This window comes from Nematolebias whitei, chromosome 1 (genome assembly GCF_014905685.2).
Source record: "Nematolebias whitei isolate Nwh7 chromosome 1, NemWhi1, whole genome shotgun sequence".
NCBI lineage: Eukaryota > Metazoa > Chordata > Actinopteri > Cyprinodontiformes > Rivulidae > Nematolebias > Nematolebias whitei.
Window position 1 is genome coordinate 76,929,048 of NC_056498.1, and position 12,330 is coordinate 76,941,377.

The 12,330-nt window shown below is 39.5% G+C and overlaps 1 protein-coding gene across 1 annotated transcript in view; it reads left to right on the top strand.

The window, feature by feature from the left end:
• The window catches only part of LOC119413542 (GDNF family receptor alpha-1), a 251,133-nt gene that overhangs the window by 196,390 nt on the left and 42,413 nt on the right, over positions 1 to 12,330 (top strand). The window contains exon 9 of the mRNA XM_037680600.1: positions 10,346 to 10,521. Within this exon, the coding sequence (XP_037536528.1) occupies positions 10,346 to 10,521 (176 nt within the window). The remainder of the gene's footprint in view (positions 1 to 10,345; positions 10,522 to 12,330) is intronic.

The window sequence follows — 12,330 nt, forward strand, 5'->3', positions numbered from 1 at the left end:
ATATGTTTAATTGTATTTTAAAAAAAAAAAAATATATAAAAAAAAATATATATATAATTTTTTTATTAAATATAATAATATGGGGGGGGGGGAATAAACTGAACACCCTAATCAATTGCGTAAACTATGCTTTCTAGTTTTCATATTGCTTAAATGTTTAGCTTTCTCAAATGTTTGGTGGGGCCTAGGATTATTCTATGGGGGTGAAGGCCACCATTGACTACCCCCTGGCTCCTCCATCGCACCTGGTGGTGGATAAAATTCCTCCCACCACTCTACAGTATTCGTCATCCTGCGCTGCCTCAGACAAGCAAAAGCAATAAACAAACAAACTCCCTCTGTTCTCCACAGTGTAACTCCTTCTCACTTGAATATGTTGCATCAGAAACATTACGGTTTACTTTTATTCCCTGTTCACTTCCAGTCCAGAAAAACACTAATCTCAAAAACTATATTCTCTATTCAAATCCCTCAGAGATGAGGGCATACTGCTTGTTATTTGGTGTTTTTCACTGTAGGCTTCCTCGTTCTTTTTTCGCCGTCCTACTTCACCGTTTCCATCATCTCCCCATTCCCCTTCCTTTGACTCGTTCTTTTTCTTGGCCTTTGTCTCACTGCGTGCTGCTCAGACTCTTCTGGTTTTAGTCTTCGTCCTTTCATGCCCTACCTCTCTCTGCTCTCATTAAGCTTGCTCAGCAGTAACTGGAACTGACAACTCTGAAGATCCTGACAAACGCCAGCTACAGGGTCAGGACAAGACAAAAGACAGGAGAACTGCAAGAAGACAAAGTTAGACGAGGAAAACGAGAGGACTTTTTGCCGTTGTGTTGCAGCTTTGAGCAAAGGTGGAAATTCAGTTTCATTACTGTAGAGATCAGAGAAGTAGACTAATAATAATAATGTTAATGTACCTCCCTGTCAGGGAATCGATCTCTAGTCTATCATGTGACCGACAGAGTTGCTCACCACCATACTAAAGAAGATCTTCCACAAGTGAGATTTTACTGGAAGCTATTTATTCATGCTACCTCCACTGCTTCCAAACTCAGGCTTCAGTCTTTAAAGCAGGCGTACAAGTGACTAAACCTCTGTTAGGCTGATGGGGTGACATTGCATTCTTTGAAAGACGTAAATGCATTTTTCTGCTCAGAGTTTTCATCAGAAAGAGCTGAGCTTTCCTAATTAAAATATATTTGAAATTATCAGTCCTAATTCTAGAATTCGAACCATTTTCAGCATTTAATTCTCTTAAAATAAGGTTAAAGGTTTATGCTGTATGACTTCTTTGTCCATTTTTTTCTTTAAGCTTGTTCGAAGGATATCTAATATGAAGATAGCAAACACATTTCTGTCCTGAGATTTGTCTAGCTACTTGTCAGTGTTTCTGTGTGACTTCACAGCCACGATTTGTATTTGCTGCTTTTTAATGTTTTCAAAAGGACACCAGAACTTTAATGTATTCACGTCCATTGCCCGTTCTGTGAATATGCAGTCACACCAACCAAGTCAGTTCTAGCATTAAAACAAACTGCGTGCATATAAAGTGATACATAAAATGTTAAATCAGGTGTCGTTGTGAGGTCATACTGTGTCCTACTGTGAATTCCAGTTTCATTCGCCCCACTCTGGGCCCCTGAGCAAGGCCCTTAACCCCCACCATCTGCTCCCTAAACAGGTCTCTCTTGAAAATGAGTTCTCGTGGCTCAATGAGACTACCTGTCTAAATAAAGGCTAAATGAAAAAAAAAAAAAAAATGATGTGGTAGGAATGTCTGTTCAGATGCACTATGCTGTTTATGCTGGCAGGGGTTTCAAAGCTGTTGGCCTGAAAACAGGGTATTTTTGTAAAGTCACCTGGTTTGACATTTTGCAGGTAATTTGGGTAATGTTGTTATATCTTTAATTGTTTGAGCCTCAATCAGAAGTGCCAGTCAAAGCCTGATTTTCAACCAGATAATTCATTCATTCAACCTTTATTTATACAGGTTAGTCTCATTGAGTCATGAGGACTCATTTACAAGAAAGACCCATTTTAAATAAATAAATAAAAAACACAGATGAGGTATGCACAGCAATAAACATTCATATAAAAGCGTATGAATGCGTATGAAGCACAGTTATGAATCTTAGTGCACCATGGTAGACAGCATCCAACATCTGTAAGGTGCTTGCAGCATTCATGTAAATAATGTCACTGTAATCAATGGACGGATGGAAAGTCACAGTTACAAGGCGTTTCCTATCACTCAGAATCAGACAAGGTCTATTTCTGAAAAAGAAATCCAGTTTTACTTTCAAATTTTTTAACCACAATTTGAACATGAGGCTTAAAAGAGAGATGCAAATCAACCAAGATACCCAAGTATTTGTTAGAATCGTCAAACTCAGTGGGAGCACCATTCATAGACAAGATAGAAGGAACTGCTGGTACTGACTTCCTTTTTGAAAACAGCATCCCTTTGGTTTTATCGGCATTGAAGGCAAGTTTGAGATGGAACAAATCTGACTGGATGATGTCAAATGCAGACTGTAAGAGCTGGAAAACCTTAGCAACTGTTCTAGCTTGACAATAAACAACTGTGTTGTCAGTATAAAAATGAAAAGATGCATCAGGAATGATCTGACTTACATTACTTATGTAGAGTGTGAAGAGGGTGATTCCTAAGACTGACCCTTGTGGTGCACCATTGTTGACAGTTAAATTGCTGGAAGAAGTACCATAATGTTGAACACATTGCTTTCGATTTGAGAGGTAATTAGAAAACCAACAGATAGTATGGTCTGAAAAACTGATGTCTGAGAGCTTATGGCATAGGATGTCATGATCCACAGTGTCAAAAGCTTTAGGCAGGTCTAAAGTGCAGCGCTATAATCCTTAGCATCCAGTGCTTCAACAAAATCATTAAAAACCTTCAACGAAGCAGTCGTGCTGTGTTGTTTAAAAAAAAAAAAAACAGATTGATGGCAAGATAAGATGTTGTGACCAATCATGAATTAACTCAAATGTAAGAGCACAAAAATACTGTGTCCCTTGACTGTACAAGACAGTTGTGAGACCAGCTTTGTTGTATGGTCTGGAGACAGAGACATTGACAAAAAGACAGGAGAAAGAACTGGAAGTGGCAGAAATGAAGATGTTCAGGTTCTCCTTAGGAGGGACAAGGATGGATAAGATTAGGAATGAGATCATCAGAGGTACAGCACAGGTTGAACAACTCAATTCAGCTTATTTATATAGCGCCAAATCACAACAAAGTTGTCTCAGGACACTTTACAGAAATGTTCACATACATAAAAGCCAATTAGTAAAGTTCTCTATCAACTGGGAGATAAAAATAGAGAGACCAGACTGAGATGGTTTGGACATGTCCAAAAGAGGGACAGTGATTGAGACATGTCCAGAGGAGGGACAATGGGTATATCGGTAAAAGGATGTTAGAAATGCAGCTGCCAGGAAAAAAAAACAAAGAGGAGATTGTTGGATACTTTCAGAGAGGACATGGAGGTAGTTGGAGTGAGGACAGAGGATGCAGAGGACATAGAGAGATGAAGGAGGAGGACTCGCTGTGGTGACCCCTGAATAGGGAAAAGCAAGAAGACGAAGAAGAAGACAGTCAAGGGACTGTGTCACAATTAAACCCACTTTCTATTCTTGGGATTTACTAATCCAGCCAATCTATACAGTATGATCCAGTCATTATCAGTTTTAAATTTATTTTAATCTAACCTCACATTCAAAAATACACAACATATTTAATATTGTATGATATATATGTATTAATTTATAACAAAGCCAAACCCTCTTTGATTCATGATGGGAGACACATAAACTGAATAACTAGGACTTGTTCAGAAGAGCTGACAGGAGAGAAGCTGCTCTTCCTAAAAACAACATGGCAGGACAGCTTTAGTTTGTAAAGTTTCATCTGATTGGCCCACAAGACGTCTGGAACAATGTCCTTTGGACCGATGAGACCAGTATAAAAACCTATTCATCTATTTCTAAACTGCTTTTCTGTTCAGAGCAGAGCAAGTTTCTGTTTGTGGTCACTTGTGGGGAGGCAGGGGACACCTTGAACAAGTCTCCAGTCCATCACAGAGCATGACAGGTATTGGGCCGTAATGGTGGTGAAGGATTGATTTAGGCGGGTTGTTCAGCCACGGGACCTGGGCTCCTGAGAGTCTTTTAGTCAACCACAAACTCCTCTGTGGACCAAAGGATTCTAGAGTGTAATGTGAGACCATCTGTGTGAATCTTTGACCAGACTGAGTCATTACGATCCCAAAACACAGCAGCTAATCTACAACAGGATGGCTGGAAAAGAATATATATAGCTGCAATGGTCCAGTCAAAGTCCAGCTTTCAGTTGAGCTGGGATCATCTGATCAGCAACCACACCCAAATCAGAGATGTGTGTTTGACCTGCAAGGTTTTAATAGACTTTCACAAACTTTCATAATAGACTTTTACTTTTACACACTACGTAACTGTAGATACTGCATTTTGGAGAGTAAGTTTTAATGAAAATCTGCACACCTTACATGTGTTATAGAAGAAATGTGTGTTAGCAAATGTTTATAAATGAATAAACTTTGATTATATATTTTTTTAGTTATTGTTCAGTCAGCAGTGGCTATGAGATGGTTTTATTTCTTCTGGAAAAGCCATTTCCTCTCTTGAGAAAAGCCAGTGGCTCAGTGTCTTTGAGTTTATTATGCAAATACACCTGAGGATTAGAGCTATAACCTTTTTTTAAAATACTTTCAAGTCTTAAACTTTCTTTCATATTAGCCGAGGTTGAACCATAAAAATTGTGCTAAATAGTGAGATTAGCTGTGCACCTGTCGGTGTCACATTCATGAAATGTTTCATTTTAACTCGAGTGTCTATGACATTTAAACAAATGAACTTTTGTTTTATGGCCACATCACACAGGTTTTCAGCACACAGCTGTGAGACTGAAAGACTTCCGTTGTTTCCAGAATGAAAATAAAAGTACACAAGTGGTACACCACTCGTCAGGACCCGCCACTCTGCGCTGCTTCAGACAAAAACCAAAACAACAAACAACTACCTCTGTTCTTCACACGGTGTAACTCCTACCCACTTGAATATCTTGCACCAAAACATTTAGGTTTACTTACATTCCCAGTCCAGAAAAACACTCATCTTGAAAACTACAAACACTCACTGTTAAGATCCATCAGAGACGGGGACATCAGGGTACCACTTGTTAAATTTATGATGTACCCAGTCAAGGCAGAGCAGAGTGACGGATCCTAGTAAGTGGAGGAAGCAAATTTATCCACCACCAGGTACAATGGTGGATACAGGGGGTGGCCAGTGGTGGCAGTGGCCACCATATAATAATATTTGACCACCCCAATAATTTGAGGAAACAATTTTTAAGCAATATAAAAATTAGAAAGCATAGTTTCCTCAAACGTTAGAGGTGGTCGATTTACCCTCCCCCCCTCCCAACACACACATACACACACACACACACACACATATATATATATATATATATATATATATATATATATATATATATATATATATACTGTATATATAAATACTGTATATGTATTTAGCAAACTCAATTTTTTTATAGTGACTTATCTTCGCTTAGATGTAGCCACACATATAAATGGAAGTTAGCACGTTGCTTATTTTTGAAGTTATCAAGTGCACAAGCCTAACATATAAAGATATATTGTAGCAGCCATCTTGGATATTGACCTGGCAACCCAAGTTTCTAAATGAAACTTTCTTATGCCCTGATGTAGCCACACACATGAATGAATGTTAGTACCTCTCTTTAATTTAATGTTATCATGCTCACAATGCTGCTGCCTCTCAGTGAGAAGGTTGCCGGTTCAAATCCCGGTCAGGGAGTCTTTCTGGGTGGAGTTGGCATGTTTTCTCCGTGCATGCATGGGTTTCCTCCGGGTACTCCGCTTTCCTCCCACAGACCAAAAACATGCATGTTAGGCTGATCGGTAACTCTAAATTGTCCCTAGATGTGAGAGAGAGAGTGAATGGTTGTTTGTCTCGTTTGTCTCGATGTGTCCCTGTGATGGACTGGAGACCTGTCCAGGGTGTACCCCGCCCCTCTCACATTGATAGCTGGACATGGGCACTGGCGACCCCCGTGACCTAAAATGGAAGAAGCGGGTAAAAGATAATGGATGGATGGATGCTCACAATATGTGGAGGGTATTTCGTATACCGCTTCTTCGATCTGTGATGGGGGATATAAAGAACTAATTTAATTTAAATTTTGGATTTTTTTTCTCTGAACAAACTAGGATGTGGTTTGCCTTACAGTGGACCTAACATCAGTCGGACAATGTTGACAAAGGTGTTTGAACAATACTTACAAAAAGCACAAAGTGTACAAAGAGAGGAGTTTGACCATCACCAGACATGAAATTGTATACCATCGACACATTCTACTGTAATTAGGCCTTAGGTGACGAGACTGACAAGATGGAAAAGAGTCCATCATTACTCACAATTTGCTCATCATCCATCTGCTGTCTCAACATAAAGCTTCCAGCTACACAATCACATGCATATAAGCAAAAAGACAAATATGCACATGCTTACTTGAGCAAAATTGCAAACAATGAAGCCATCAGGATATTGGAGGAAATTACTTATTATGTTCTGAAAATTGTATCACTGAAATAAATGCTGGCACATTTTAACAGCTTTGTCTACTTTATCCCTCCCACTGAAGCAAAGTGTTGAACGGATAGGAAAAACACAGCTGTTGTTACTTTTCTTAGTTTTACAATACAAAATATATTACTTCTGTCAATTTCAGTCAATTAATGGAGTCATTTTCCACTTGTAATCTAGGACCTGCACATTGGCCAAAAGAAAGAAAGCAAGCAAGAAAGAAAGAAAGACAAAAAGAGAAGGAAAGAAAGAAATGTTAATTTTACGTGAAAGGAGAGACTTTTTCAGGGAGTCGACTGTCCTTTTAAAGGAGCTCCTGGTTTACTTCATTCAAGGAACAGTCATGGTAATAAATGTATGGGGTGGAACTAAATCAAAGGTTTTTTGTAGGTCAGGAAAAGTGTAATCAGAATTTGAAAAGAGAGAAAGGGAACCTAAAACTCAGCAAGCCTTTAGAAGGACAGCTAAAGCCAAAAGTTTGCTTGATCAATATCCAGTTGTCTTGTTGTTGACAGGCTTCTGATCTACTGTCAGAATGTCTGCTTGGGTGAAGCTTGGTGTCAGATAACCTACTTTTAGTGGAAATCTGAATTCTTACAGCTGTCAAAAGAAGGTTATTAAAGGTTAAGCTGTTAAAGAGGCTGAGGGTGGTTCAGACCCCTGATGTGCTGAACACACTGTGAGGATGCCCTTCTTGGTCTTCATTAAAGAAATATGCAGAGGTGCAGCAGGAGTTATGAAACTTTTAAAAAAAACTCATACAGACAGGTCACCCACCTAAACGAACGTGAATCATTCTTTGGCCTCAGCAGCTGGTGCATGAATGTTTCAGGCCAAGCCTTCCTCTGGTCATATCACAGAGGTTTATAGTTGTAAAGGTCCACAATGATTTGATACACTTGCAACTCGAATGTTACTAGAAAAGCTCACGGTTGTGTTGCAGAAGTACAAGTTCCAGGAGGAAAACCCACACATCCTTTTTTCCAATGACCCTCACCAGCTCCTGTTGAAGGATCCCAAGGTGTTCCCAGATCAGATAACCCCACCAGGGAGTTCTGGGTCTGTCGCAGGCAGTGGTTAATCTGAGCTGGATCCTGCCGGAACAAGATCTGGGAGCTCTCTCATTTTGACCATGTGCATTCCAGCAACTGTTTGCTCAGATCTGCCAACTCAAATCTCCGCCCATAAAAGTCCAAAGTCATCGCACATTTTTATTTTGATTATTTGTTAAAAGTACAACGTGAGGAGTCGTTGCTCAGTCTGTGGAGTGGATGATACTGCTGCAGCAGGCGCACCAGCTCGCGCACACGCTCCTGCCCAGCAGAGACACGGACCGCATGTCCCGCGGGGATGAGCGTCTTCATCCACCTTCAGCTGTGCGCCCTGCAGACAGTGCACGTTACGCACAGGAGCGTCTTCAGACAGCTCTGCGCACAACTGCTGATGTGTCGGAAATCCTGCATACATTTCAGACATAAATTAAAAAGCTTACAGTAAAAAAAAAAAAAAAAACGAGTAAAACGTTTGAGTGTTATTCACATCATGTTTCAAAACAATGGCACTAATTTGTCAAAATAACAGCAATCAAAATGTCCAAAAGACAGTCCAGTTTATTATCTAAAATAAATGGATAGATGGATTGTCCTTAGCTGGACATCTGAGGATTGAAGCACCTGAAGGCAGAACAGCTGACAGTGGTGATTGGAGCAGGAGGAGTAATCACTGAATTCAGCTGAGAAGAGTTCAGGTCAGACAGTGAAGTGTGTGTTTGTGTGTGTCTGTGTGTGTGTGTGTGTGTGTGTGTGTGTGTTCAATTCAACCTTTATTTATACACGTTGTCAGTCTCATTGAGCCTCATCATTTACAAGAGAGACCTGTTTTAATCAATTTAATCAAATGTTTACAGATGTTTAACAACCTGCTAAAATACACCAAAATGCAGGAAATGGCATCTCTTTTATTCCAAATTTTCTGGGGGAGGACCCACTGAACCACCAACCCCCCCACTCCCCTCCCAGACTGCCTGCTCTTTTTGTTCCGGCATCAGTTGATTTACAAATGAAGCCCTGGTCTCAGGGTCTCCTCCCAGTGGTACATGTCCAAAGAAACTCCAGAAGGAAGCATTCTAATCACATAGCAAACCACCTCAGCTGATGCCTTCGTTTGTTGCGAAGGAGCAGCGACTCAACTCTGAACTCCCCTCAGATGAAGGAGCTTCTCGTCCTGAGCCCATCTACAGAGGAAGCTCATTTCAGCTGATTGTATCTGGATTCTCTCTTTTTCAGTCAAGATCCACACTTGATGATAAAAAGCAAAGGTTAAGCAAGAATTACAGATGCTTGGAATCCTATGGCTAAGATATTTGTCCGTTTGGCATCATCTATGCTGATGGTATTCACCTGTGAGTTTAACTCTGGTGTACATAAACGGTCACATTTAATAAATTGCTTGACAAACCTTGATAAATTATTAGAAGATATTTATTTTTATTAAACAGAGAACCCATTTTTGTTAGAGAATGTTTAAAAACTGGCATGACACGTACCAGCATCAGTTTACACAGGTCTGATGATTCAAGGACGAACTGTTATATGAACAAAACAAACTGTTTGAAGCTGCGAAAATTATAATAAAAAAGGGAAAAAAAGTATAAAAAAAACTCTGTTCAAAGACCATGAGATACGAGTAAATCTTACTGAAAACTAGGCCTCGTTTTCAGCTACCAATTCTGTAGGTGGTCTGGAGCGTCTCCACTGCATCCAAACATTACTCAAAATGAAAAGATCTCCAATAATTTTATGGATTTTATTGAAACTTTCAGAAAGTAATTGTTAGATAAATGTCTACAACTCATGAGCTATTGGAGACAACTAAATTCAATATGGCCACCACAGCTAATCAACATTAGCCAACAGTAAAATATCTTCATCTCTGTCAGTGTACCAGACACTGAGCTAAAATTAATACGCAGGTAGCCGAGAGTCATGCAGGGCCTGTGAAAAGTGACCAAATATTTTACCTCAATTTTAACAAGGTTTTAAGTAGAAACCAACGACTTGAACCTGTTAATCAAATAAAAATGATCAGGACTTTTCCACTCATGCTCCAGTAGTTTAGTGGGGTTAAAAACCAGGTATGCAGATGAGCTGGTCGTTCCTTCACCACAGAGTCAGGGTCATAATTCACTGTTCGAGGGAAGCATATCATTATGTTCAAACAGTAGCTCTGTAAGGCTCAGCTGTCCTCCGATGTGTTCGTGTGCTTTACATCAAAGCTATAGAAGGCTATTAATAGGGCTGCTAATGGACTGTAATGGTGAAAAGCCACATCAGCACTCAGTTTTTTGACGATGTGGTGAATTTATAATGGAGGGAAGTGATAACAAAACCTAAGTACCTTCTAACGCTCTCTCTCTTTTTAATTGTGGTTGCAATATAATGTTTTATTTGAACGTGGGGAATAACAAGCTTGTGATTCATGAGATGACTCAGTATGGTGCTAAAGTGGCTCACTTTAAAATCTGATGTGGCAGAATTTTACATTATCAGCTCCTTCTGTCTTTAATTCAACGTGAGCAGGTTTCTCCTCACCAGAAACAGTCAGGACCTGTTCTCAGTTTATCACAATTTCAAATATTTTTTTCACTCTTCCTCAACAGGTAATGCCATCCAGGCTTTTGGGAACGGAACAGACATTGGGATAGGACCACAGATATCTCCTGTTCAGACCACCACCTCCATCACCACACCCAACCAAAGAAAACTCATCGACAGCACCAGCAATAACTATATTAACACAGACCCCGGCTTCTACCAATTCTGTGGCAATTTACAGGTGAGACGCACTCACAAGTTCAGTGTTATTCAGGCAAGATTCATAAAAACAGACAAAAAAAATCATTAGGTGTATAAAAAAGGGTTTTAAAAACACTTCACAGTCTGTTTTTCTCGCCCCCACTATCATTTTCTGCCATTTAGACCCCAAACAACAATATAGGTTGTTGTTTTTTACTCTTTTTTTTTCTGTAGCTGTCTCTTTTCGTCCTAACATTGTCATCAATTTATTATTAAACTTTCATCAACTACTAAAGTGGTTAATACCTGAATGGAAACGTTAAATCCCATCAACGAACAAGCAGTAAGCCAACGTCCCCGTCACTGAGCAATTCGAATAGTGAGCGTTTGTAGTTTTTGAGATGCAAGTAAACCTTAATGTTTTTGGTGCAAAATATTCAAGTGGGTAGGAGTTATCTAAAAAAGTTAAACCTTGTCCTTTGGACGGGTTCAAAAAACAAAAAAATGTAGAAACATTTTGTCTTTTATTCAAAAGACTTCTGAAAGACGAAATGTTTCTACAATTTTTGTTTTGTTTTTTTAAACTCATCCAGTGGACCAGACTTAACTTTTTTAGATTTTTCTACCTGGATTATTGAGCATGCATCTGGGTAGGAGTTACACTTTTTATTTTTTACTTGTCTGAGGCGGTGCAGAGTGACAGATTCTGACGAGTAGAGGGAGACAGTATATCCACCGCCAGGTGCAGTGGTGGAGCCAGGGGGTGTCCAATGGTGGCCATCCCAATCATTTGAGGAAATTATACTTTTAGTTAATATAAAAACTAGATAGCATAGTTTCCTCAAATATTATGGTGGCCAGTTTACATACTGTTTAAACCTTATTTTCCAGATTAAACGTCTCTCCGAAGTACAGGTTGCATCAGTCAAAAATTGCCCCACGAAGATGGAAAAAACATATATAAGTTGCTTCGGAGTATAAATCGCATTTATTTAGATGTGTATTTCACAAAGTGCAAGGTCAGACATTTAATCTGAAATAACAATGACACACAGAACATACCTGGGATCCTGAACAGGCTTCATTAACATAACAAGACAACGAGTCCTACAAGCAAGTTGCCATCCTCTGTGTCGCTTTTGAACAATTCTGCCAACTCCAGAGGAAGATGGTGGTGGGGGATTAGCAGAAGAGGAACAACATGTAGTTGTCAAAATCCTAAAGGGGCCTCTCACAGCTGCACATGGTAATGTTTACTCTTTGGTTCATGTCAGTATGAAAGAACATTTAACATGTCCGTCAAAAATGGCATCATGTATAGAGAAAAAAACACATATATAAGTCACATGGACTGGCCAAACTATTAAAAAAAGTGTGACATAAAGTCCGGAAATTACAGTATACAGTAGTCCCTCGTAACTTTGCGGTTTGTTTCTTGCGAACTCCTTCTATCACAGTTTTTCAAAATAAGATTGCACATGACACCACGCAATTGGCTGATGGATTTTTAATTTAAAATAAATCATTTAGCACCTGCTGCACCTTTGTGCAGCCCACAGCTGAAGAAAAAGCTTCCTCCTTCACCTCTGTGCATCCCGTACTGCAGGCCAAGCTTCCTGCTGCAGCTGATCAGCTGTTCTTAGTGCAGAGCAAAGTGGGCGTGGCCAAGAGCGTTGGCAGGTGTATGAGAGCAGCGGAAGCAGAGACAGAGAAATCATGAAGTTCTGTGCTCTTTTAGAGCGTTTAGAGTTTAGAAACATTGTTTAGAATATTGCTAGAGTGTGGGAAGAGTTTAAAACACCTTTATGTATATACATGTATATATATATATATATATATATATATATAT